The 26,967-nt window shown below is 57.0% G+C and overlaps 1 protein-coding gene across 1 annotated transcript in view; it reads left to right on the plus strand.

Moving 5' to 3' along the window:
• Positions 1-25,587, plus strand: part of RABEP1 (rabaptin, RAB GTPase binding effector protein 1) — a 180,801-nt gene extending 155,214 nt beyond the window's left edge. Inside the window, exons 10-21 of the mRNA XM_059378597.1 lie at positions 883-1,061; positions 2,931-3,062; positions 6,159-6,626; positions 7,592-7,696; positions 9,069-9,185; positions 15,101-15,199; positions 18,750-18,890; positions 21,315-21,504; positions 21,965-22,020; positions 23,469-23,567; positions 24,061-24,177; positions 24,703-25,587. Coding sequence (XP_059234580.1) covers positions 883-1,061; positions 2,931-3,062; positions 6,159-6,626; positions 7,592-7,696; positions 9,069-9,185; positions 15,101-15,199; positions 18,750-18,890; positions 21,315-21,504; positions 21,965-22,020; positions 23,469-23,567; positions 24,061-24,177; positions 24,703-24,804 — 1,805 coding nt within the window. The 3' untranslated portion in view covers positions 24,805-25,587. The remainder of the gene's footprint in view (positions 1-882; positions 1,062-2,930; positions 3,063-6,158; positions 6,627-7,591; positions 7,697-9,068; positions 9,186-15,100; positions 15,200-18,749; positions 18,891-21,314; positions 21,505-21,964; positions 22,021-23,468; positions 23,568-24,060; positions 24,178-24,702) is intronic.
• The last annotated feature ends 1,380 nt before the right edge of the window (positions 25,588-26,967 follow it).

Genomic DNA, 26,967 nt, shown 5'->3' on the forward strand with positions numbered 1-26,967 from the left:
AATAAATAATAAAAAAAAAAAAAAAAAGAAGTCCATTTGACAGCAGTGTGGAGGGTAGGCCAGGGCATGAAGACGAATGGCAGGACACGTACCAGTTGTGTGAGTCGTGAGAGCTGGTCTGAGGCTGTTGGCAGATGAGGGTTGTGTCCCCCGCACCGGAGGGAGCTCGTAGTTCCTGTCACGGGGGCGGTGGGTGGGGTGAGGCACAGCAGCTGCAGTGGCTGTCTCTGGTTTCTGGCTTGAGTGACTGGGTGATGCCACCCACCGGTTCGTTGGTACAGGATGGCCAGGCAGGGGCGTGTGGGCCGTATCTGCTGATACAGAGAACCTTCGCCTTGTCCTGAGCCATCAGAGCTGTGTGGGCTCAGGAGGGACATCTGGGTAACAGACTTGTCAGAGTGTCTCTAAAGACACTGAATCACGGTTACCATACTTGTGGCTTTCAGAGCAGTGTCTCGCAAAGGGTGTTCCCCAGAACTGCCCTTGTCACGTGAGTGGCACTGTGGAGAGGACTTGGTGTCAAAGGAGTTGGGGAACTGCTGTGTTCTGTATCCTCCTCCAGGAGAACACAGGCATGAGCACAGGTGCTGGGCTCTAAGTCCTACAGTGAAGGACCCTGTAAAAATTCATCTAAGCAAGGTTTCTAACACTCCCTGGGCACAGATCTCCTTTTCTCACATGTCGCTGTTCCTGGGAGCACGCTTTGGGAGCCTGTGCGAGTGGACGGCTGCCCTGTGTCCAGTCGCTGGTGGCCCCTCGGTGCTTGTGCGCCGCAGAGTCCCAGCTGAGGTGGACCGCTAGCCGGACCTGGTCTAGGGGCCCCGGTTCCAGCCGTCGCCTGCTGTTAAAACCCGGTGTTTCTGATTGGGGGTTCCCAAACAGTGTGTCATCTCTTGGAGCAAGAGCGACAGCAGCACAACCAGCTGAAACACACGTGGCAGAAGGCCAACGACCAGTTTCTGGAGTCGCAGCGTCTGCTCATGCGGGACATGCAGCGCATGGAGGCCGTGCTCACCGCAGAGCAGCTGCGGCAGGTGGAGGAGCTGAAGAAGCGAGACCAGGTGAGCCGTGCTGCGGACGCGCCCCCCGCCCCCTCACAGGCTTGTCCCGAGCCTGCGGGCCTCCGCGCCCTTTCCAAGTACACAGTAGCTGCGTCAGAGGGATTTTGCTTTTCAGCTTCCGTGAGGGCCTTGACTGTGGGAAAAGAACTTCTTTAGCCTTGGTCCTTTTTGGAAGCTGCGGGACGCAGCGGTTCACGGTTCTGAGAAGCTCTTTCTCCGCAGTGCTGTTCGGTTTTCCCAGACCACGGGATTTTGTGTATCCAGGTCCCGTCTTTGGTGACATGGCTCTGAAAGCCTCGTTGGACGGTGATGGCGCGGGATGGTTAGCTGCCACAGACAGGATTCCCGAGGGTGCCCGGAGAGCCTGCGTTCTCCTTACCTTTTGAAATCCTGTCTGAGCCACACGAGCCACACCCAGACACATCTGAGGTTGCAGATGCTTTGTTGTACACGCGAGGGGACGGAGGAGACTATCCCAGCCCCTCCCTTGGAGGAGCACGTGCGTCTGTCGTCTGGTCTTTGTGTGGAGGACGGTCCTACCGGGCATGTATCCGTGATCGGAAGTGGGTGTCTGGTTGGTTCTAGTCCACACAGGGTACGTGGAACTTGCTGTCCTTGGCCCCGCGCTGGGGAGCTGATACTCCCTGCCGGGGTGGACACACTGTGACGGCCTCGATCCCTGGCTCCATCACACGCCCAGACGGCCTCGCGATCTGTGTTCTTTGTCTCTGACAGTGGTGTGTCCCAGCCTTGCCGGGTGTCACGCGGGAGCAGAGATCTCCTGCGGAGAGCCACGTGGGAGCTTTTCTCGGTGCCATAGATGTTGTTCAGACTGCCTTGTAGGACTTAGGTTGGATTTGGGTTCAAAAGTTTCATCCTTTTCAAAATTCCGGTCTTCTAGTTGTGACTCCTCCTCTACTGGGTGTGCGGACACAGCAAGCTCAGGCTGAGGCTCTGGACTGCTGTCCGTGACCACAGTCGAAACGCTGCCGCCGCTCACTGACGGCCACTGTTAATGCCTGCCAAGGTTTTCCCGCATGTCTGTGCATGCTAAGGCTTTGCCTCTAAAGCTTCTGTCCTGAGCTCTCGGAGCAGACGCACTGACGTGCCCCAGCTGCGGTGCGGACTGCCGGCAGATCTGTAGTTCGAAGCCTGCGTCCCCCTCTTGCCATGCCTGCCCTCTTAGCCACGGCAGAACACTGGGGGTCCCCTGTGCGCCTGCCTCCCTGTCCTTGGAGCTCCGCCTCGCCCCGCCCCGCCCCCGGTTGGCAGACTCCCTGGTCCGCTGACTGTTCCAGAGCCAGTAGTGGTGCTTCTCGGCCCATTTCCCCTGCCCGTGCAGAGCACGTGGCACTGCTCCTGCAGAAGCTCATGTCCCCCCACCCCTGCCCTGTGAGGTGCCATGGCCATGTCCCCACGTGCCAGGCCGGGGCGGGGGACACTGAGGGGTCTGCTCGTCTGGTCGTGCAGCAGTATATGAACTTCAGCCGTTGCTTTTGCGTCTCACGTGAACTCGCCCGGTTTCCAGGGGCTATGCCCACCCGAATGCTGCCAGCGTCAGCAGGAGCATCCGCGTACAGCCCCGGGGCCCCATGAAGGAGGGGCTGTTTCGGGGTGCTTTCTCTTCACACGTGCTTCTTGGAAGCCGTTTCCTGGTTTCTCCTCCAGGCTGGGCTCCGTGCTCTGGGCCCGCAGTGGGAAAGCATTAGGACTGACGTCCTGACACGGGGGCACAGCGAAGAGCCGCCAGCGCCCGGTTTTCCCGCAATTCTCTGCGCTCTCTGTGTGCTTGGAGCGGCCGCGGAATGAGTGAACTGTGAGGTGCAGGTTACCGGGGTGACGTCCGTATCTGTTTTCCTTAACTTTTAGGAGGAAGATGAGCAGCAGAGATTTCACAAGCGGAAGGACCCCAGCCAAGCGGACGCGGAGGAGGAGGGGAGAGCCCCGGCGGCGTGTGCTTTCCCACATGAGGAGCCTGCGGCCCAGCTGTCAAACGAGGAGGTAAGGTGATGCCGTCATCAGGGTCGCCGTGGCCACAATGTGACCATGTGCGTGCGGGCGTGCAGGGCCGAGCATCCGAGGAGATACAGAGGAGATGTGTGTCCCCACGTCTGCGAGCCGGCAGGGAGTGCTCCGGAGACACCGGGTCCTCTCCTTGCGCTCAGCGGCTTAGATGCTCTTGCTTGCAGCGGTTCCTGGATCAGAGCAGAAGGGGACTGCAGGGCTGCCTGCTGGATCTTTTCGGGGATGACAGTAACTGATGCTGGTGCTTTGGGTTTTTCTCTAGAAGACGATCTCATTTCCCGAGTCACCAAACTCCCCACAGCACATGCTTGCACATCAGCTGGTCTGAGGCCGTGGGCTGTGAGGACAGCGGGTGAGGCCGGGGCGGCGGGTGGAAGAGGCGGGGGGGGGTGGAGCCCCGGGCATGGAGAGTGCTGCTCCCGTGGCCTTGGGGCCTCTCGCACCCTCCCCGCGGCGGCTGGAGCCTCTCCATCAGATTTCCTGTCTGCAGCCTATTGGCCTGTGGCGCCCCCAGCATTACTGTCCCCTTCCCTTATGGGCAGTGCAGCTGCAGCCAGGCCTCCCTCCTCAGAGCACACGGACTCCCGTGACTGGGAGTCACCTCCCACTGCTCGCCGTTCCAGCCACAGTCGCCGTCCTGTTCTGTTAGCGCGCCGGGGGCTGCCCCACCAGGCCACCTGCCCTGCTCGCTGACCGCTGAGGTCCTCCCTCTCATCTTCAGGACGCGGGCTGACTGTTCCCGCCTTCGGGGTAAGAGCGAAGGCCCCCAGCCTCTGGGGCCCCAGAGGCACAGAAGGGCCTTCACCTCTGGGTGACGCTCAGTGCTTCCCATGCTCCCCGCATCCGTACAGCCAGCCCTGTCCCCCTGCCCCGAGCTCATGTGCCTCGCACCCACTGCCTCCAGCCCTGCCCCACCTCCTGGCTGGATTGGATCAGGGTCTGTTCCCACTTTGAGGGGTTCCATGTGTCTGTGTGGTTGGCACGTGGACGCTCAGCCCTGTGTGATCTGCTTCCTGGTCACTTAGGTTTCCATGTTTATGGGTGGCTGGACGTCAACGTTTTAAAAATATCCCCGTGCACGCTGACAAGGATGATGTAATTGTTTTTCTGCGTTCTTTGTTTTGGGTCGTACACTGAGAACCACTTGGCCTGATTCTCCCGTGCATTTTTTAAGCGGTCAGACTCCCAGGAGAGTGTCACAGTTTTTGGGTACTGCCAAGCGTTATGTGATTTTTGTATGCAGGAATGTTTGAAAATGTTTCAGACTTTTCAGAAAATATTTTAGCAGGAAAATGGGAAAGGGAGATTTGTTATAACATACAGTGAAGCTTTTAAAAAATATTTTGATTCTGTCTTCGTTGGTCTGTAGTATATATTGTACATAACGTTATTTTCTGACATTTGAAGTCTATTTTAGGTTTTCGGATCTGATCTTTTACGCTTTGTGGAAAACACTTGTATTGAGGCTCATGACGATTTACTTTTCCCTGTTGATGTGAGGTTCATAGTGGCCGCTTCAGAGACTGAGTTTTTTGGCTAAAGATGATCAAAATTTGTAGGGCCTGATATCTTCTTTTGCCTGATGCGTAGAGGATCTTTTTCTCACTATAAAAGCAAAGTATGTTTGCTGTGGGAAATGTGGAAAGTACAGAAAAGTCTTGCGAAACAAGGATAGCTTCGGGATGGTCCCCCTGCCCAGAGGTGACACCGCGTAGCTCTGCTTCCGTTTTGTTTTCTGTTCCCAGAGTTAACGTGTGTGTTTCTATTTTCACTTTTTAACCATGACCCATATTGTAACTCTCCATAATGTTTTATGTAAATTTTTTCCACTTAAATCTGTCTTGGAGGTTTTGGCACATCAGTAAATGTTTTCCCACAAGCGGTATTGAATCGCTGGCATGCAGAGGCCCCATAATCCCATCCTGGTTGATTTGTGCCCAGGCCTGTGGGTCCGTGCCATTGGAAGGAAAGTGTGATGTCGCTCACAGTGTCCCTAGCAGCAAGTCATGCACATCATGCAGAGCCATGTGCAGACGCAGCAATGCTGGGTCGCAAGGCAGGAGCGGGAACGGGGACAACATGGGCCCCGGGCGTTGGGGACTCGGAGGGCAGGTGCGGGGCTGCGCAGGGCGGGCTGGTTGGGGGAATCCCGGTAGACTTCGGTGCAGGGTCTCCTCCGTTTCCCCACGCCTGGCGCCTGGTCGATTTAGGGTGGGGGTGCACTGGTGTGGGGCAGTGAGGGCAGGTAAAGGAGGCGGCTGGGCTGGATGCGGGATGGGTCGGGTGTATGTGCCAGGCGTGTTCTTAGGCGACTTGTGTATTAATTGGAGGACCCAGGTGGCTTGGAGGGCCAGTCTCTCTCTGGCTGGCAAGGTCCTCAGAATGGGAAAAACATCGTAAAACATAGAAAACAAAGAAACAGGATTAACAGACTTCACGTGCTCATGTCTCCTGCCAATGTCCGATGTCATTCTCACTGCAGCCCTCTCAGGCTACTCCTTCCTCTGTCCAGCCGCAGTGCGGACGGAATCGGTGTTTCTTGGGGCTCTGGCCTCAGCAGCCCCTCTGGTCCGTAGACCCTTCGTAGGGTTGTGAGCTGCTGCTGTGACTTTAGTTCTCATTGCGGCGGTCACTCTCCAGCCTCTGTCTAAAGCCTTCTGCTCCCTGTGTTGGGTGGGCGTCTCCCCGTGGGCGTCCCCAGCTCGGAGCTCCGGGAGTCCTCCCCCGACTCCTGTCCGGCTTCAAGCCCACACCTCGAGCCCCTGGAGCTCTCAGCCCAGAGCGGGAGCCTGCCGTGTCACGCTGTGCGGTGTTCTGCCCGCCTGCTCGCTGGCGCACTGTTTCTCATGAGCTGCACACATGCCGAGGTCGGGGTTTGCTCGCAGCTGTGTCCTGAGCGCCTGGCTTGGGCCCAGCACACAGAGGTCATTGGTGAATGCCCCAGGACTACGGAGGGAGCACGCTGCGGAGTGGCGTGTGTAGTGTGTGGCAGGTGCGTCTGCAACGCGCTCGCTCCCATCTCTGAAGTGGAGCGCGTCGTCTGACTCGGCCGTGTGTGTTGTCACGTTTCAGGAACACCTGGGCAGCGCCCATGGCTCTGCGCACTCGCTGGACGCGGACTTGCTGTTGCCGTCTGCAGACCCATTCGGCAAGTCGGACGCGGACATGTTTAAGGACGGACTCAGGAGGGCGCAGTCTACGGACAGCCTGGGGACTTCCGGCTCGCTGCAGTGCAGAGTGCTGGGCTACAACTGCAAAGCAAAATCTGCCGGCAACCTGGATGAGTCGGACTTTGGGCCGCTGGTGGGAGCAGACTCGGCGCCCGAGAACTTCGACACGGCATCCCTTGGGTCGCTGCAGATGCCAAGTGGGTTCATGTTGACCAAAGATCAGGAGAGAGCCATCAAGGCCATGACGCCCGAGCAGGAGGAGACCGCGTCTCTCCTCTCCAGCGTCACCCAGGGTGTGGAAAGTGCTTATGTGTCCCCCAGTGGTTACCGCCTGGTCAGCGAGACCGAATGGAATCTCCTGCAGAAAGAGGTGAGCCGTCCTCCTGCTTTTCTCCCGCTTGCTCCAGCGGTGGGACACCCGGTGGCCATGGGATTGTCCCTTCACTAGATGGCCCTGGGGTCCCGGCATGCATATGTTGCCGGGAGTGGCCTTCTGCCCGAGTCCTGGGACCGACTGGCTGATCGCTCTGACTGTGCAGCACCCCCACTGCCCCCAAGTGCCCCCCCAGAGCGGCACGCAGGCAGCTTCATGCTGGAGGAACGTGCTTGCTCTGCCCTGTTGCCAGTCTTGGTGTTCTCCGAGACCCCTTCTGTCGTCGCTCCTTGCGATCTCGTCAGCAGTTCGTGCGTGAGTGCACGTCAGGAGGGGGCGGACACCACAGGAGGGAGAAGAAGGCGACGTTTCAGGAGGTTTATTTTCCTCTCGGACGTGTTTGCAAACTCAGAGGGACCAGTAGGAGCAAACTTGATGCCTTGCGCAGTGGCTCACGGGTTCACGGGGCCTGTGTTCTAGGGACATGGTCGCCGGCTCACAGGTGAGGGCTTTGTCGCAGGCCACAGAGTCGTGCAGGTTTGCCTGGTGACCGTGCGCATGGAGACAGGGGGCCAGGTTCTCGGATTTGCAGCGCTTTCTCTCTCAGGGCCCCGTCTCCGGAAGGAGCGGTTGAGCTCTGAGTGGAGCCGCCTCCCTCAGTCGCAGGAAGGACGTGTAGCTCACTGGTTGGCAGCTTGAGCTTGGTGCGCTGGTTCCCCGCCCGCAGCCCCTCATGGATGGCGTGCGGCTCTCGGCCTGGGACTGTGGCCTCTTGCTCTCCTGAGGCGCGGTGTCTCAGGGCCCTGGGCGTCCTCTCGTGCTCGTGTTGGTGTCCACCGTGTCAGAACCCCACCCTCTGTTGCCATAAATCCATGACGACGTTGTTTACCCTGCCCGGGCTTTCTGGGTAGTGTGGGTGGAACGACCCGTGCTGCCTGACGAGGGTCATTTTGGTGCCTCAGGTTCATAACGCAGGGAACAAACTCGGTCGACGCTGCGACATGTGCTCCAACTACGAGAAGCAGCTACAGGGCATTCAGGTTCAGGAGGCAGAGACCAGAGACCAGGTGAGCTGCTTGCGAGACCGGAGGGCCGTGGCGTCCTTCCCCTGGACACGCGGAAATAAGGGCTCCCTTCTCCCTTCTCTTGGGGACATACATACATCCATGTGACCTCCAGGACACCCGCTGCATTCCGCGGGGGGCACACCAGGACCTTTTGTCCACGCTCCCATGGCTCACCAGCTTCTGCGCTGGCCGGCCAGGCTCTTGGAGGGGCAGCGGCACCCGGGGTCCCTGTGCCCTCCCCTTTGCCCACGGCGGCCAGCTGCTCAGGAGTGGCCCCACAGAGTGCTTTCCCGTGGCTGGGACCTGCTAGGGTGGGGGGTCGGGCGCTGGTGCTGCGCCAGCCAGAAGCTCCCAGGCTCATCCTCTTAACCCTGCGTGGGCTCTTCACTGCTGTTGCCCGCTTCTTGTCACAGACTTGCTGAGCAGATGGGGGCGAGTTCTCAGGGGCAGGGGATGGGCAGGTCCCTCTCCAAGCAGCGTGTCTGACGGCGAATTCTTGAGGACACTTAGGGAAGGGGAGTCTCCAGAGAGTGGGCTTGTGAGAGGACATAGGAGGAACAGATGATTTTTTCCTTGTTTCCAAATTATTTGATTATTGTAAAGATTGTTTCCTTAGTTGTCTTAAAATTAGATAAGCAGGTTAGGAGGATGGCTTGATACGTCCAGATGCCACCGCCATTCATTTCCTCCGGGTGCACTGCTTTCCATGTTGGAAACACTTTCTAGGGACGCGGGAGGGCCTCGCCGTGTGCTCAGGGAAGTTGTCGCTCGAGCTAGGTGTGTTCTAGAGCCAGAGTGAAAATTGGGAGAAGAAACGGGAGAGGGTGTTCAGGGATAGGAGAGGTGCACAAAGGAACACTTAGAAAGGGGAGCGCTGTGTTCCGGAAGTACGGCCAGCTCGGGGCTGTGTAGGGGAGCAGGAGGGGAGACGACGCTGCAGAGGGAAGGCAGGGTGAGGTCACGGGGGAGCGCTGCTGGTGGACGGCACCTGATTTCTACCCTGAGGGCCTTGGGACGCCTTTAGGAATTCCAAGTAGGGAAATAACACAGTTTGACGTTGGTCTCACAGAAGGTGCATAGTGTTAGCATGGGTGCAGGTGGGAGGCAGCGGACAGAGCGGAGTAAGGGCCCCGGCATGCGGGATGGGACGGGGAACGACCTTCCCGCACGAGAGCACATGTGCGAGGCCGCCTGCTCAGCCCAAGCCAGGCACTGCCCTCGAATGCCACCGGCCTTTCTGAATAGACAAGTGCGTGCTGTTTCTCGGGAGGAAAACAGATGAGCTCTTTAAAATCTCTGGAGGTCGGGCCTTCATCTTAGTGCACAGAGGCTTCCGTGGAGCCACGTGTTCACCGGCGTTTGCCGTCCGCAGGTGAAGAAGCTGCAGGCCATGCTTAGGCAGGCGCACGAGCAGCTGGAGACCACGGCGCGGGAGCGGCAGCAGCTGGAGGCCGCCCTGAGTCGCAGCGCCCACGACGCCGGCCACCAGGTACGTGGGCTGATGGCGCCATGTGGCCGCGGGCAGTGGCTCTGGACCTCAGCCCTGGTCTCTCGGCCGAGACCCCGGGTCTGTCTGTGCCCGGGGAGTCAAGCTCCCTGCCCGAGCTTTCTGTAGCCGGCCCTCCAGAACTGGGAAGCGTGGCTCTGTGCTCCGTGGCTGTCCGCGGGCTCGCATTTTCTACCTTCAGCAGGTATTCCTGCTGCACACGCAGAGCTTTCTGACGGGAGTGATGCTTTTTATTTTATTTTATTATTTCTTTAAAAGATTTTATTTATTTATTTATTAGAAAGCGCGTGCGTATGAGCGTGAGCACAGGCAGACAGGCAGGCAGAGGTAGAGGGAGAAGCAGGCTTCTCGCTGAGCAGGAGCCCAATGTGGGACTCGATCCCAGGACCCTGGGATCATGACCTGAGCCGAAGGCAGAGGCTGAACCCACTGAGCCACCCAGACGTCTCAGGAGTGATGCTTTTTAAGTTCTTACTGACTTCTTAAATGTGTAACACGTAAAAAAACTCAAAGCTTCCTGGACAGGCCTGGCATGCCTGTGCTCCTCTCTGCAGAGCCCCGTCAGGATAAAAGAGCCGCATGCGAACCTGCCTGCCACGCCTGCCCCCACCTGACTTCGGACACCGTCCGACACGTGTATTGTCTTGTCGTTCTCTGTGTGGCATCGTGATGTTCTTCCCTGACGGGGGAGCAGTGGCTGCTTCCTTGTGGTCATTGCACACTTGTCCCGTACGGGTCCGTCCGTCTTTTTGTCAGGACATGCATTTGGGTGGCTTCCCGTTCTGCAGTATTAGAAGTAATTCTGCTTTGCAATTTCCATGTGGGGTTGGTACTTCTGCTGGTGTCCACCTTATGGGTGGACACCAGCAGAAGTACTGCTTGGAGTACTTCTGTACTTGGAGTACTCCGGCTCGGAGCGTTTGGAATGCATGCGGCGGTTGACAGTGGGTGACAAGGCCAGACCGTCGTCCACAGTGGCCATCTGCATTTACGCTCTCACCAACAATGCACAGGGGATCCCTGTGGGCCTGTGGTCATGGCAGGTGATGCTGGGGTCTCACAGGGGCTGCATGTGCCTTTCTTCAAAGACCACCCAGGTTGTGTGGCACTTGTCCTGTTTCTTGGCCTCTGGGATATCAGTGCGTGTGTGTGTGCACATGTGCGCTTGTGGGAGTCCTCTCCAGTCTTAATGCTGATTGTCTGTTGGATTGTCCTGTCTGTTTATCTGGTTTTGGTTATTTTTCTGACTTGTTAGAAGCTCCTTACACAATCCTACTAGAGTCTTTGGTGACTTGTGTGGCACGTGTCTCTCATATTTTGTGTTTCTGTTACTTATTGGAGCCTTTTGATGAACCGAAGTTCTTGATTTTCAGGTAGCCAGGTTTATTGACCTTTACGATTGGTGATTTTTGTTCTGTTTTTTTTTTTGTTTGTTTGTTTTTTTGTTTTTATTTAATGTAGCTTTTTTTTAAAGATTTTATTTATTTATTTGAGAGAGAGAGAGACAGTGAGAGAGAGCATGAGCGAAGAGAAGGTCAGAGGGAGCAGCAGACTCCCCATGGAGCTGGAAGCCCGATGCGGGACTCGATCCTGGGACTCCGGGATCATGACCCGAGCCGAAGGCAGTCGTCCAACCAACTGAGCCACCCAGGCGTCCCTTTGTTCTGTTTTCTAAAACAGTATTTTCTTGGGGCACCTGGATGGCTCAGTGAGCTGAACATCCAACTCTTGATCTTGGCTCAGGTCGTGATCTCAGGGTGCTGGGACTGTGTGGGCTGTGTGCTCCCTGCAGAGTCTGCTTGGCATTCTTCCTCTCCCTTCTCCTCCCACTCTGTTCCTCTCCCTGCTCATGTGCTCCTCTCTAAAATAAATAATAGTATTTTTTAAAAAATGAGTATTTTGTTATCCTGGCATTATAAAGATGTTTTTACATTATTTTTCTAGAAGCTTCATTGTTTATAGTCATGTTTATCTCTAAAAACCCATCTAGAGCTGACTTTGATGTAGTTGCACAGATAAAGGTGAAATTTTATCTTTTCCATATGTTTAGCCGGTTCCTGTACCATTTAGTGAGAAGACCCCCTTTGTCTGCCCCGCAGGGTCGTCTTGTCGCTCACCTGGTGGGTACGCGCCTATGGCTCAGGCTCAGTCTCTGTTCTCTCCGATTGGTTTGGCTGCTTCTATGCCAGATTCTCTGCTGTGATTCACAGTAACCTTTTCACCTGCTGCTCTTTTTAAAGGGTTTTTGTTTTGCTGCTGCGAGCCCTGTTTTCATTCATGTCACAGATGCTCACCTTTGTCTCATGCAGCGTGGTTCGCATACCTGCCTCGGAGCTGTCGGAGCTGTCGGGTCATCATGGGGCTGGCGTGTGGGGAATTCCTTTCCTTTGAGAATTGCTCACATTTTCCTGATTCTCTCCGTGTCAGGTGCTTTTAGATTGTGTCCTGGATTTAGGGATTTTTTTTTAAAGATTTTATTTATTTGTCAGAGAGAGAGAGAGAGCAAAGGCAGACAGAGTGGCAGAGGGAGAAGCAGGCTCCCTGTGGAGCAGGGAGCCCGATGTGGGACTCGATTCCAGGACGCTGGGATCATGACCTGAGCAGAAGGCAGCCGCTTAACCAACTGAGCCACCCAGGTGTCCCAATTAGGGATATTGTATCGTGAGACTTAGCGTTCTATTAACGTGATCAGGTTCCGTTAGCAAGTTCTGTCTCACCTTGGGTGACCGGTCCATTTCTCGAAGCCTCTGCGGAGCCGTTGGATGTGTTCACTTGCGGATTGCTCAGAGGTGGGTGTGGGGCTCGCGCCGGTGGATGCCCTTTCTCTAGCGCCCATCCCCAGAACAGCCCTGCACCCCCGCAGCTGGGCAGCCCTCCTGTGGGGCAGTTGGAAGTGGGGGAGCCCCGTGGGGACCATGGGTTCACCCCCCGAGGGGTTGCTTTTTCCTCTGCGGACTTCCTTCCCTTGACTGCTTTTGCTTATTTTTTAGTCTTTGGGTAGCTTTCGTATTTATCCAGAGTTTTTCATTGTGATCAGCGTGGAGAAAGGCCGCCGTGGGCCTCATGCATCTTGGAAGTCTGTACTCGTCCATATTCTCATCTGTCAGATCGACCGTCTTACTCCTACCTTCATCCAAGAAGGGTGCTTGTCCGGCTGCGGGCCTGAGCACGGGGCTGCTTGTCTCTGGCGCTCATCGCTGTGGCATCCGAGTTTCTTGTAAGAAGTCTGTGGGCGTCTCAGTGTTGCTCCTTTAGGTGAAATGTTGTTTTTTCCCCTGGCTGTGTTAAGGATGCTCTTTGTGGCTTTCGTTTTCAGCAGTTTCACTGTTCTGTACCTCGGTGTATCTTTTTCCTTTCCGCTGTTTAGGGTTCTCAGGGTTTCTTGGATTTCTGAATTGATGTCTTATACCGCAGTTGGAATATTCTCAGCCATCATGTGTCCTTTACAAACTTGCTTTTACTGAGACATTACCTACAGCAAGCAGAAATCTCATGTGTAAACTTGGATGGATTTTAACATGTGAAAGATGTGCCAGGGCGGTCCTCACCTGGATGGGGACAGGGAACTCATGTTGCGGCATGCCCTGTCGCGCGGCCGCACCGAGAGGCAGGTGGGCTTCTGGTGTCCTGCACCGTGGGCTGTGCAGCATGGCCTCAACTGCGTATAGATGGAAGCTGGAAGCCTGTCGTCTGGTGGCTCTTTCAGGTCCTCTGTCTGGGAGGCTCCTGCGCACCACGGGGTGCGTCCGTGGGGAGATGTTCTGCGCGTCCTTCTGTGCCGGGGAGATGGCCCCGTGCGTGCGATCCGCGGTGGAGGGCGCAGCGTCGTTTCTGGCTTCTGCGAGCACTCGCTCTCCTGCACCCCCGCGTGTCTGCGGTGGACGCGTGGCCCCGCTTCTCGGGAGCGGCCTCCAGCAGGTGCAGGGTCGCTGCGAGGGCCTCGCATTCACGCTGCTGGCTCTCTGCCTCCACGGCCGTGCCTCTGCAGATGCACATGTTAGACCCGCATGTGGTCTCTCCGTGGCTTTTTAAGGCTTTTCTGTATTTTCTAACGTTTTTGTCTTTGTTCATTTTCTTCTTCAGCTCTGTTTTACATCTCACTCATTTTCTCTTCTAATGTGTCTGATCTATTAAAACGCATCCACTGAAATTTTTAACTAAGACAGTTGATTTTTTTTTTCTGTTTATCATATTCTTTTGGTTACTTTCTGTTTTTCCTAGTTCTCCAGTAGGTTTAAATTTTGCCTTTTAAATCTCTGGACAGGTCAGATACAGTCTTTCTCTAATAATTCCCAAATCTGGATTCATTTTAGATGTGTTTGTATTACCTGTGTTATTATTTATTTTTGTTTTTATCCTATCTTTTCTTTGTGCATTTTTACTTGAGTGCTAGACATTATATGTGAAAATATTGAAAAAACATAAAACCTGGGTGGCTTACTGAGTTAAACATCTGCCTTCGGCTTAGGTCATGATCTCAGGGTCCTGGGATCGAGCCCTGAGTCAGGCTCTCTGCTCAGCGGGAAGCCTGCTTCCCCCTCTTCCTCTTCTCCTGGTTTTGTTTCTTCTCTGTCAAATAGACGAATAAAATCTTTAAAAAAATAAAAATAAAAAAAGAGGGGCTCCTGGGTGGCTCAGTGGGTTAAGCCTCTGCCTTTGTCTCAGGTCATGATCTCAGAGTCCTGGGATCGAGTCCCCCATCGGGCTCCCTGCTCAGCGGGGAGCCTGCTTCCCCCTCTGCCTGTGCTGTTCCCCACCACTCCTTCTTTCCCTCTCAAATAAATAAAACTCTTAAAAAAAAAAAAAAAAAAAACCATTTTCCTGATGAGAGGCAACTAGTGGTCCTCACAATCCCGGACCACTGTCATCCAGTCACAGGAATGGAGAGTACATAAAGGTGTGAAGGTTGGGTTAAAGTCTTCCCTTTTCCTTGGTGTCACCCTCTGGGGACCCAGTCCTTGGCTCCTTTTGCATCGTGGGTTCTGGACTCTCATCTCTGCCCCCCTACCCTGGGGCACTGAGCTTTGTGGTGTCATGTGTGTTTCTTTCGGAACCAGCACGTGCTTCTAGGGAAGAGCTGTTGCAAATACCGCTTGACTCTCCATGTGTCCTCTATCTGGTCCAGAGTTCTGTGTCTTTTTTGCCGTCTCCTCCAGGGCCTTCAAGTAGTTATTGTTCATATTTTTATCTGGTTTTCTTAATTCCAAATAGGAAGGTTGGGTCCCCCGGTCTGATCTGCTGTTACTGGGAGCAGATAGTCATGTTCTCAGTGTCTAAACACATGTGTGTTGTTGTATTTTATCATTGTTATGTACATATTGTATTGTATGTTGTATTTTATCATTGATACGTACCTATCAACGTTACATCCCAACTATCCCCGAGTCTCACAGGACCCGTCTCAGGAACATTAAGTCAAAGGGAGTTGAGAGTTCAGTGATGTTAATCATGTGTTTATTGCTTTGAAGTAAGTCATCTTGAAGCCTGAAGCCAGTTCAGAGAAAATCTATTTGTCCTTTACACTGTGAGTGGTTTTTTTTGTTTTGTTTTATTTGTTTTTTTAGTTGACAGAGTTTCAGAATTTTTTATCTTTTTCCTAAAAGCTCCTTACAGGGTACTGTGAGTAGGCCACGTGGGTTGTCATCCAAGTCCGGAGAGCCCGGTAGTGCTGTCCGTGCACAGTGGTGTGCAAGCCCGGGCACTGCCCCTGCTGCCCGGTGTGGCGGCAGGGCTGAGGCCCCGCAGAGGCACGCACATCTGCGTCGTGAGTGGTGATGAGTAGTGGCAAATGAAGCCAGCATCAGCTCTGAGTGTGAGATAAGCCGGGGCTGCAAGGGTTCCTGTCAGAATCGCCAGCTCCCTGACGATATTGTCCGTGTGCGCTTTTGTCTTTTAAGATCTCCGCACTTGTCCTGAGAGCCCAGGCGTCCGAGAGCTTACTTGAAGAGTTACAGCAGGGCTTTTCCCAGGCAAAAAGGGATGTTCAGGAGCAGATGGTAAGTTGACATTTAAGTTAGCATGAACCATGTTAACTAACTTTCTTGTTCTGTTGTGAGACCCTCTTTGCTGGGACTGTCTCCTTTGCCCAGTGGCCCTGCTGTTTGGCTCTCCGGGGCTGAAGCAGTGTTGGTGATGGACGAGGTTACATGAAGACCCCACTCCTTTTCTAAACCTGCCTCCCAACCAAAACCACTCGGACCTTTAACTTACTGTCCTTTTCTGACTTGGGCAGCCTCAGTAGGGTGAGCTCTGGGCTGCCGGTGGGCTCAGATACGAGGTGGACATTGAAATCCCCCACAGCCCCGGCAGCTGGAGCCATCCCATACCTGCCCCGGGCAGCTCCCTGACCGAAATCAGGCTCCCAGGGCTCCCGGGGCTCCCAGGCCACTGACATGGGCACCATCGCTGCGGTGCTGCACGGGGCCGTCTGTCTGTCTTGAGGGCTGGGGCGGACAGCTCCTGGAGGAAGAGCTGCTGGGAACCCTGCAGGGTAGCTCCTGGGACCAGGCCTCCTTCCCCACTGGGCTGGCTCCATCCGCCTCTGCTTCAGTTTCCTTGAAGCTGGAACCCGACGCCGATGGCCCTTGTAAGATGATGGCCGAGCTGACAGAGCCTGCCAGAGCCACCTCGCATCGTGCTCGGCCAGTGGTGATGGGGGAAGGCCTTCGGTTGTCTGGGCACAGCAATGCTTTGTTCTTGGCTGGCGTTGGGTCAGCGTCTGAGCGCCTCTGGAGCTGGTCCCGAAATACTAGCCCTAGGCTCTGGAGCATCTCATTCTGACCCTTGACCAGGGACTTTCATACCTTCTCGTCGATCGGAGGGTACGACACGGTAACTGTCAGCGCAAAAGCCACTGCTAATGCTGACAGCATTCCAGCGTTTAGCTCCTCTCTCCTCTGTCCTCCCTCGTCTCTGCCTGCTTGTCTTCCACACACATCGGCCCGCGCCCCCCGAGTGGACGCCACTTAGAATGAGCGCATGGCAGGTGACCAGAGACGTGTTCGAAGGCAGGCTGGGGGCCCGCGCTCCATCTGCTGCCTGACCTCTTTCTTGACGTGACCTGCACAGGTTCTTGGAGGGAGGGAGAGAGACCCTGTGTCTTTGCCCCTTCACACAAGAGCTGCTGTGGCCATGCCTGGGATCTTCGCGTTACCCCAGCAGCGTCTGGGAGCATGTCCGTCTCCAGCGGCTTATGGAATGGACACTCCTCGTGTCTTCAGTTAGCATTCCCAGTTGTCAGTGTTGGGCCGCACCTGCTTATGCACTGCTGAGGCTTCTCCGTCTCTACCATCTCTGTGTGTGTGTGTGTGTGTGTGTGTGTGTGTGTGTGTGTGTGTTCTGAGCCACCTGGAAATCCTTCGCCGACACTGTGCTGCTCCGGAATATTTGAGCACGCGTCACCCGAGAGCGGAGGAGGGGTGCTTCTCCTCCACCATGGCACTGTTCTCGTACCCTTAAAATGGGACCAGGGTCCCCAAAGCGCGTGGTTCTTCGTAGGGGCGGTTTTGGTTTTTTATTCTGATTTTTTGGTGGAAGAACCAGTCAGGGGTAACATACTGTCTTTTGCCGTCTTGTCACTTTACTCTCTTTTAGTCTCTGATAATCTAGAACAGTCATCTACCATTTTGGTGGTGGGTTTTTTTGTTTTTGGTTTTTTTGGTCGTCTGTGACATTAGCAATTTTGCAGAGCCCAGACCAGCTGCCCCCTAGAATACGTGTTGGATTATTCCACGCGATTCGATTCAGATTAGACATCTGGGCACGAGCAGCACAGAGGCGCAGTGAGTCTGTGGGGCGCTCTGTGGGGCAGGGGGCTTGCCGTGCGGCGGCCATCACCTGGTTAGGGCGGGGGCACCACGGTTTCTGAGTGACCGAGTAGTGCCACCAACAGCAAGAGCATTGAGTGAGTTTCTGTGATTCTTTGTAGCACTTCTTGCTCTTAGAATGTATCTCAGCTGAGGATTCGCAGTGCACCTGCTATGTTTCCAAAGCTCCTGGAGTTAGCTACTTCCTCTGTGGTTATGTTACCACTTCCATGCAGGGTGAGCTCCCTTTGTGTCTGTCCGTGTGACATTTTTGGGTTTCCCTTTTTTTCTTTTTTGATTTACTTTTTTGGGGAGGCATGCAACATGGTTTATAAAATTATAAAAATGGATCGGGACGCCTAGGTGGCTCAGTTGGTTAAGCAGCTGCCTTCGGCTCCTGGGATCGACTCCCACATTGGGCTCCTTGCTTGGCAGGGAGCCTGCTTCTCCCTCTGCCTCTGCCTGCCTCTTTGTCTGCCTGTGCTCGCTCTCTCTCCCTCTGTCTCTGGCAAATAAATAAATAAAGTCTTTTAAAAAAAATTATAAAAATGGATAAATGTTCATACTTCTTCCATTCCCTATTCCTTTCAGTCCATCCTGCCCCCTCCTTTGTAGGATCATTTAAATATATTTTTGGTGTATCCTCATGCTTTTCTCTTTACAAAAGTAGTAGCTATACCCATGTTATTTTTTCCCCCTTTTCATGTCCCAGAGAGAGTGGGATGCTCCTATTTTGTGAAAGGGCTGAAGGGGAACGTAAGCCCAGTGGTTTCAGACCTGCAGATAAGAGCCGCAGAATGAACTGAGATTGATGCGTGACTGTGCAGGCCTGCCAGCAGCCTTCGACCTTCCGGATGCTGCAGTCCCCTTCTATGGGAAATGACCTTGAGCTTCTCCCCTTGGAACTGCTCTGTCCTGTCATCCCTGCTGCCCCTGTCCCCATCCTAGTGCTTGTACTTCCCTGGGGTTGTCACTTTGCCGAGCTCTCCTCCCCTGCACTGTGAGCTTGTCCAGGCTGGGCTCCAGCTTTCATCTCTGTCCCCCTGCATAGTGCATGCCTCTTGTAGAGCCGCCGCCGCTAATGGAGTTTGGGAGCGCACAGTTTGTGTTTATACACGTGCTCCGGTGAAATGACCGGGTGAAGTTAGCAGAAGTCAGATACTTGTGTAGAATTTCATCATATGCTCAAAGTAGCTGGGATAATTTTTATAATGATTCAAATCCTCATCAAATACCTACAATTGTATGGTGCATCAGCATGCAAACACACGTGGGCGCTGGTTCCATTTTAGGAACGAGCTGCTCAGGTGTCCCATAGTTCCAAGCAGGGGTCCTCTTGCCGACGGCAGCACGCGTGGCCGTTGGGCCATGTGTGCGGAACCTGAGCTGACTGTGTAGACGTGGACTCTGTGCAAGGGAGCCGGTGCTGCTCGGCTGTCCCAGCTGGTGGGGAGACGGGGTCGTGCGGTGTTTGCTCCCACATGTGCTCTGTTTGAGTGAAGCCCCAGCTGCAGGGCCTGGGGCTGCCGGGGAGTGGGGGAGGGGTCATGACGTCTCTGCAGCCCATGGAGACCGCGGAGCACGGGCTCAGACGCTTCTTCCTGTCTGCGTCCTCGAGAGGGAGGAGCCCCTGTGGGTGACATGGCGGTCGTTCCGAGTGTCCTCGTGTGCCCAGCCCCCACTGCTTTGGCCCACTGTCTCCCGGCTGCAGCGGCGGTGGTGACTCTGGCGTGTGTTGCAGGCAGTGCTGCTGCGGTCGCGGGAGCAGGTGGCGGACGAGCTGGCCAGGCTGCAGAAGGACAATGACAGTCTGCAGGGGAAGCACAGCCTGCACGCGTCGCTGCAGCAGGCGGAAGACTCCGTGCTCCCGGACACTCTGGAGGTACCATGTTTCCCCGGGCTCAGGAGCAGGGATGCACGGCTTCTGAAATGGCTGCTGGCTGGTTCTCACGCGCGACAGGCCGCGCAGGTGGAGCGCGGTGAAGCGTCGAGCACGGTGGGGCCGGCGGCTCTCGGATACAGCCCCATAATTTCAGAATGTGCACATCACCTCCGGAAGACGCCTGGGCCCTTCTCCCCCCACCGCCCCGCCCGGAGCACCTGCCGAGTTCCTGTCTTCCCAGCATTGCCGTGCCATGCTGTGCGCAGCTGGGACCCTGCGGTGTGGGCGGTGTGTGGTCCTTCACTGCCGCAGACCGTTGTCCACGGTCCCTGCGCCGCACAGCCGCATCCGAGTGCCCGCCCTTGTCTTGGCCGCGTGGATGTTCTGTTTACCCGCTGGCCTCTGGGTGGGCCTCCGGGGGGGTCTCCTCGTGCACATAGCTGAGGATGATGTTGCTGTGGACGTCCGCTGCTCGTGTGGGTTTCTCTGGGGGACATACCTTGAGGTTCAGTCACAGGGCCTGTGAGAGCTACACAGTAATTGCATGAGGCTCTCTCGTGTCCCTGCTGGTGCCCGTCCCCACTGGTCCCTGTCCCCACTGGTCCTGTCCCCGCTGTCCTGGCTGCTGCCCATCCCCTCTGGTGCCAGTCTCACTGTTTCACTCCAGCCGGCGCGGCGGGTGTGGAGCAGCGTCTTTTGGTTCTCATGTGTTCCGTGCCCGCGCAGTGGTAGTGAGTGTCTTCCCGTAGTTTATTGGCCATTCGTCTGTGTTCCTCGGAGAAAAGTCTGTTCAGATCTTGGGCTCATTTCTGAGTTGGGTTATGTCTTTTTTACTGTAGAGTTACGCATGCTTGGTCTAGACCTAAGCCCCTCACCGGAGCAGCAATTTGCAGAGCCCCCAGGGAGCACTGTGAAAATGGAGGGCGAGGAGGTCTTGCCGGGCTTGGTTTTCTGTACCAGCCTGGGGAGGGTGAACAACACCTGCCACCCTCCTGCCCTCACTTAACTTCACCAACACGTGGGGTCGCTTCTGTTCCTCTGTCATTGGGCGGATGTGGGCTGTGAAGCTGCCCGCTTCCCAGAAACACTCATGACTGTCTCCCATCTGGGTCCCAGGCGGGCCGGGAGCGCTCGCAGCCCCGCACCGTCCCCACCCTTGTGCTCCCCACCGGCAGGTCCTTCAGCTGCCTGTGAGGCCAAGTCCAGGAGATGCAGACAGTATAGGCAAGGAGCAGTTGTTACTTGTGAGATCTTTTGTTTCCATTTTTAAAAAAAAAGAACTTACAATAGTTAACTATCTAAGTATCAACACTACAGAAATTTATAATTTTGCAAGTTTTCCCTGATCCTACCCTGCAGATCCAACCTCTATAACTTGGGCCGCCTCCTTTTTTTTACACCCCCCTCCCCCCGTGTACATATGAACACGACCACTGGGTTTTATTTATTCATGGGGCCACCTCGCTGACCTGCCACCAGCGCCCTGTGTCTGGCCCCTGCCTTCCCGACCTCATGTCTCCGTGCGGGCCACTGGTGCTGCGCTTTGGGAACTGGTGGGTGATCTCAGCAGAGAGAGTTTGGGGACCAGTCTGCTAGCGCTCTCCCCACCATTCCCTGATGAGCGGTTTTGTGCCTGGGCGGGCTCCTCTTTTCCAGGCTCTCTAGACTTGAACTTCGGGACTGAGCACACTTCCTGGAATGCTGGAAGGGTGTGTGACCGGTGCAGGCAGGGGGACTGAGGCTTAGACCTGCTCCAGGAGGAGATCTCGGGGCTTTCCTCCCACGGTCTCTGGGTGCTCTTTGCTCTGCCCGAGCTGACTTCAGGTGCTGCAGGCGGGGACCTGAGGAGTCCGTGTTTACCTCATAGTTGCCTTAGGGTGTAATTGGACTTTTTAAAAAAGAAGACAACTACGATTCAGGGAAATTAGTTTTAAACTGAGTTTATTATAGAAAAACAGGCACTCCCCTTGGAAAGCGGCTCTTCGCCCTGCGGCGTCTGTCCCAGCGTACCTCATGGCCTGTGGCCCATGGCCGGCGCTTGGCAGAGCGTGTCAGTGCGCGTGTGAGGTCACTCTGTGCGGAAGTCACGCTTCCTTGGGGGCGTGGCCTGCTGGGACCTCAACCCGGCTCCCTCAGGTTTGACCAGGAGGCAGCGGGGCCGCGGAGGCCTGCACAGCCCGTCCACACTGCATGTCCCATGCGTTCTTGCTTTTCTGCTGAGGAGGTCTCCGGGAGACACGCAGCCCGCCCTGCTGTTTCTGGCCCTAGTGTCGGGTTCTGCCCCCTGGAGCGCCTGTGGTGCGCCATGGCGGGGAGTCCTGAGGGCGAGCTTCTGCTCTCTCTGGAACGGAGGATGCGGGGGCGGGAGCCGTCCGGGGCTTCTACGGTGTCGCACAGCCGGCGAGCCCGGTTTCTCGGCTGCAGGCGCTGCGGGAGCTGGTCCTCAAATACCGGGAGAGCATTGTGCACGTGCGGACGGCGGCGGAGCACACGGAGGAGAAGCTGAAGGCCGAGATCCTGTTCCTCAAAGAGCAGATCCAGGCCGAGCAGTGTTTGAAGGAGAACCTTGAGGAGACCCTGCAGCTGGAGATCGAAAACTGCAAGGAGGAGCTGGGTGGGGCCCGGGCCATGGGTGGGGCCTGGGAGAAGTGGGTGGGGAAATGGGGCACCCGCGGGCTGCTGACTTTCACATTATATACACCTGAAAGGCAGCAAACGGGCAGAGGAGGTGTAGGAAAGAATGAAGGGGTTTTCAGATGTTCTGATATATCCGGAGTAAATTCAGATTTAACTGGGACTTGAAAATCCTCTGTTCAGGGAGTGGAGCGGCTGCTCCTGGCAGAGCCCTGCTGGGCTGCACGGGCCCGAGTTCGACCTGGCGCAGGACGCACTTTCCATGTGGCCTCTGCCTGCACTAGAGCTCTGTGCTGCTGGGGGGGCTGGGGCACTTGAGAGAGGGGGGCCCTGGTCTGCTCTTGGCTTCCGACTGCTTTCCTTGAGATCAAGCTTATGGGAGAAGGGAGTGTGAATGAGGAAGACCTCAGCAAGGCTGACGTTTCCCCCTTCCCTTCCAGCTTCCGTGTCTAGCCTAAAAGCTGAACTAGAAAGAATAAAAGTGGAAAAGGCACAGGTGAGTCTCCTGAGGACCATGGGGACTGCACCGCAGCTGGGAGTCGTGTGTGGGAGACGGGCTGCGTCCCGCCCGCAGGGAGCGGCTGCCTGGTGTCTGCTGGGGCTCCGGGACAGGCGGGTGGGGTCAGGGCGCATCGGTGTGGAACAGGGTCTCCTACAAGCAGGAGGGGGTGTTTCTAGCTGGCTCGCAATCCTGACATCAACACCGCTGCTTGCCTGCCCCATGCCCTGCGCCCCCACCAGGCACGCCCTTCATCCCTCAAGCCCGACCAGCTGAGCCCTCGTCCACTCCTCTCCTGTCTCGCTGGCCGCGGCTTCCCCGTGGCTCTGCCGTCTCTCTTTCCTGGCTGCTTGCCTCTTCACGCTGTCTCTGGCAACACCCAGGGGCCTGGCCCCTGCCCTTCTCTGGCCTGGGCTGCCACCGGCCCTGGCTGAGCAGCCCCATGTGTCCTGTGCCCATCTGCTGTCCCCTCCCAGCCCCCTCAGGCCCCTCGCCCCCAGCTGTGACGGTCCCGCCGGCCATCCGCGTGACCTCGATGCTGGTGGTGCTCCCGGCCCGTTCACGTTCCTTTAGGGAAGGGACGGCTTCTGCCGGGTCTCGGCACCACCCATCCTACTGTCTGGGCCCTGCATCCTTGGTATTTCCCTCCCTGGAAACCGTCACCTCCTGACAGTGGAAAACTTTCCACCACACGCTGTGGACCCCGGTAGGAGTCGCGCCTTCTGGTCTGTCCCCGGCGCCACAATTCCGGCTCCTGTGCTGTGGGGGGCAGACGGGCAGACCACACCCGCTTTGGCGCACCTCAGTCTTGTCCGCACGCATCACCTGTTTGGGCTCGGACTTAAGTGCTCGGCCCCCATGCTCTACCGGCCTGATGCCTCTGTCTGCCTCCAACACGGACGCCTCCCCGGTCCTCTTCGTAGTGTAGCCCCAGGGGTCTTTCAGAACTATCAGGACACACACACAACTGTATCGCTGTCAAACCCCCTGTAGCCCCTGCTGTCGCCAGGATGGAGCCCGTGTCCCCTGCCCAGCTCAGGGCCTCTCCCGCGCCCACCCGCAGGGCCGCTGCAGCAGGGACTCACCCCGGTTCTGAGTGCTCTTACACGCGTTCCCGCCTTCACCCCTTCCCACTCTCCTCCTTCCCTGGAAAACGTTTCCATTATGGGTCAGTGTCACGTGAGCTTTACTGGCAGGGTGACGCTCTGCTTCTCTGTGGTCACATACCATCAGTCACACGCACGTCTGTCTCCTGACCTCTGTCCCCGGGCCTCAGGACCTAGTAGGGACCTGATGGATGTTTGATGAGGCAGGAGGTCTTGGGGGGCAGCGGTGAGCAGGTGGGGATGGCGCAGGCAGCCGGTGGCCAGGGCCGGGGGTGCCTGAGGGTGGGGCTGCTGCTCTGAGCCCCAGGCCCTTTCCAGCTCGGCTTTCTCCTTTGCCAGCTGGAGGCTGCCCTGAGGGACAAGTCACAGCAGCTCGAGGGCCTCCAGGAGCTGAAGGTGACTTTGGAAGAGCAGTTAAAGAAGGAGACGGCGGCTAAGGTGATGTGGCGCCGGGAACACAGGGTTGCATGGTGCCTGTGTGGGAGGATGTGGCAGCTTGGGGCCGGATCCCCCGAGGCCATCCGCAGGCGAACGGGAAAGGACCCTGTCAGGTCGCCATGGCAAGTGCTGCTCTGGGCCGTCCATGGGGCCCGTCCCCCATGTACGCGCAGCCTGAGGCCAGCCGGGTGAGGACAACCTCCACAAGGCCGACTGCAGCCGCAGTACTGGAGGGTCCCATGTCCCGAGAAAGGCTCCCCTGCCGTCTCGCGGGAGGGCTCCCTGGCCGGGCGGACGGGCTCATGGGAGCCGCTATGGCAGGTGCTGGGCCATCCCTGCTGCCGCGGTAGCTCCTCTCGGCCACTGCTTTCTGCTGAACAGTGGCGGTGCTGGGGTGGTGGCTCTGTCCTTACGCCGCAAGGGCAGCTGTGTGGGGCCGGTGCGCGGCTGCGTGACCATGGCTTCCGGGCCTCACGGTGGACTGCGCTCACAGACGGCGGCGGAGCAGCTCGTGTTCGAGGAGAAGAACAAGGCGCAGCGACTGCAGACTGAGCTGGACGTCAGCGAGCAGGTGCAGAGGGACTTCGTGAAGCTCTCGCAGACCCTGCAGGTGAGGCCCGTGGGGACCCGGGGCCCCGCTCCCTGGCAGCTCTGCGAGGGAAGTGGTTGTGGGCACAGACGCGAGACCCTTCCCCGCCGGGCCACTGCCTGCACTTGGTTCCTCTCCTGACCCCCAGCACCGCCTTCCCGCCGTGGGCGCCCCATGCCCGTCCCCACACCCCTTCCTTTGAGGCCCAGCTCGGCATGGTCCTCCCCGTGGCGTCCTGTCCACCGCCACAGCCGGCTGTGGGGTGCCTGCGGCCTTGGGCCCAGCGGATGCCTGCATGGATGTTTGGGAGATTGGAAACAACCCTCGAAGCTCGCGGTTCATTCGTGTGTCCTGAACTCAGCCTGTGGCGTCTACGAGGCCAGGGGTCGGGGGTCATCCCTGTTGCAGTCCCAGCAGTCAGCCTGGGTCTGTCGCACAGCAGCCCCCGGGAAGCAAATTGCTCTGAGGGGCCCGGTCGCCTCAAAACTGAGTCCCCTTGGGAGAGTCCGGCCCGAGGCGCAGGCACGTGTCCCTGTCGCTTCCCAGGTGCAGCTGGAGCGGATCCGGCAGGCGGGCTCCCTGGAGCGGATCCGGGCCATCCTCAATGACACCAAGCTCACTGACATCAACCAGCTCCCCGAGACATGACGTGCACGGCAGACGCTGGCCCGCACCCTGGGATTTTACCTCCTCTTTAGAGCAACGTTAATTTTATTTAACTCTTAACTGAAGAAGTCACGAGGAAGGAGCCTGTAGCCACGCTTGCTTCTGGTGGGAGACGATGCTGCGGTGCAGGAGCAGCGACTGGCCGGGGGATGTGCGCGGAAGGACTTCCTGTGGGGACAGATGGACACCCTGGACTCCGGGGGGCTGGGGTCCGCTCGGTGGCGGAGGAAGTGCTGCTTTCTCCAACGTTCTCCTGCCTTGAAAGTAACATCCCGATCGTGTTTGGAATTACATTTTCTGTCCTAGACCCAGGAGGAGCGCGCCGGTCACCGTGTTCAGCTCCGGAGGGGTGTCGTGTGCCGGACGAGTATTTTATATTAAAATATGCAGCTGGAGAGCAGGCTGGCGGCTGGGGACTGCACTGCTCAGCTCAGTGTGTTTCTTTTTACCGTCCTGTCTCGTGTCGGAGGACCTTCAGCACGACTGAGACCTGCCTGAGAGCCACGGGACGGTGGGGATACCACCGACACGGGCGCTGACTTGACTGTGAGACCCGAGGGTGGTGGGGATGCCTGCACCGGAATCCGAGGTTTACGGAGAAGCACAAGAGGCCGTGGAAGCACTTCCTACCCCTGGACGCGCTCTGCGGGCCCACAGGTACCAGGGTTAAGCTGAACGGGCACGTCTGCTCTTCCGAAAACTGTTTTAGTTTAGTTATTGGATCAGTGGAAAAATAATATTAATAAAACAAGCTCTGACATCTAGTATGAACTTCTGCATCTGCTTATTTCCACCTCGAGTCCGCGAGCCTGTGTACCTTGTTTCCGAGCGTCCCAGACAGATGCCTGGTTTATGTCCCTCTTCGGACATCGCTGGGGTGTGGGCATTGCCCGAGGGAGCCCAGCTGGTCGCGTCTGTGCCTTGGACCCCGCCCCGCCACAGGGAGCTTGGAGAGCAGGTGCCGGGCTCTTGCTGGCCCACGGGGGGATGCTGGGGCCTGGCGCACACATGCATCCTCAGGGGCCCTCGTGCTTGCGTGGCACAGCGAGGCGCATGAAGGAGTTTGGTGGGCGGGAGTGGCTGCGACAGGCTCCGGCTTGGCCAGCGTGGACTCAGGTCCAAGCAGGTGGTCTCGCAGGCTGGGCCGCCCTGAACCCCTGTGCCCCCCAGGACGAGAGGAGGACGGCAGCACTCACTCCGAGGGTCCCGCTGCCATTCTTAGCCGTGAATCCAACGGTAACTGCTGACTGTGGAAATCGTGCTCTAAGCCCGTCACGCACAAAACATTAAAATCCGTTCTTAAAAATCTCTGTCAAGTCTCCGTAGAGGGTGCTACTCGGTCATGACCACCCGCGGGTGGACTTCGAGGCGCAGCTGGGCCACCACCTTCCCCAGAGCGTCCACCTGCTCCCGGCGATGCCGGCCCCGCACAGACCGATTCCTCCCTTGGGCACCGCCGGTGAACTGGGGGAGCCCCGCTGAGAACTTCCTAGCCCAGCCCCACAGAGCCCCCGGGTTCTGCTGTTTTCTGTGAGACCGCAGCGATGCTACCCAGGGAGGAAGCCCTTCCCGCAAGCAGGGTGACGGGATCCGGCCAAGGAGTTCAGTCCCCGCAGACAAAGGACAGGTCAGCTGGGCTCCCCAGGCGTCCCTGTGCTCGCGCTCTGACTGGACACTCGTGTCCGCACACGGCTGACTTATCCTTCCCTCCTGAATTTCTGTGGTGTTTGCTCAGCCCTGCCTACCTTCCAGAACTCCCGCGGGCAAGAGCTAGAGACGGACAGACCCGTGTCCGGCGAGGCTCCTCTCCTGCTGAGGTCCGACCCACCTGCTGCCCGTTGGGGACAGCGCACAGCCCAGTGCCACGGATCGGTGGCCCCTGAGCTGGCTCTGAGTGGGCCTCCGGGGCGACCGTCTGACCTTGCTCGACGTGTCCTCGATGAAGTGTTGGCACGAAACAGCAGCCACCTCCGTTCCATCCCAGGTTTCTGTCCGCCGCTCCTGGACACTGCAGCCACTGGCTGGCTGGAGCACGGAGACCTGGCGCGGGGAAGTGGGCAGTGCACGGCCACGGTCCCGGAAATCCCTAGGTCCATGCTGCACACAACCCTAAACCTCAGCTTAAACGCAAAGTCCATTCCAACA

Source organism: Mustela nigripes, chromosome 16 (assembly GCF_022355385.1).
Source record: "Mustela nigripes isolate SB6536 chromosome 16, MUSNIG.SB6536, whole genome shotgun sequence".
NCBI classification, from domain to species: Eukaryota; Metazoa; Chordata; class Mammalia; order Carnivora; family Mustelidae; genus Mustela; species Mustela nigripes.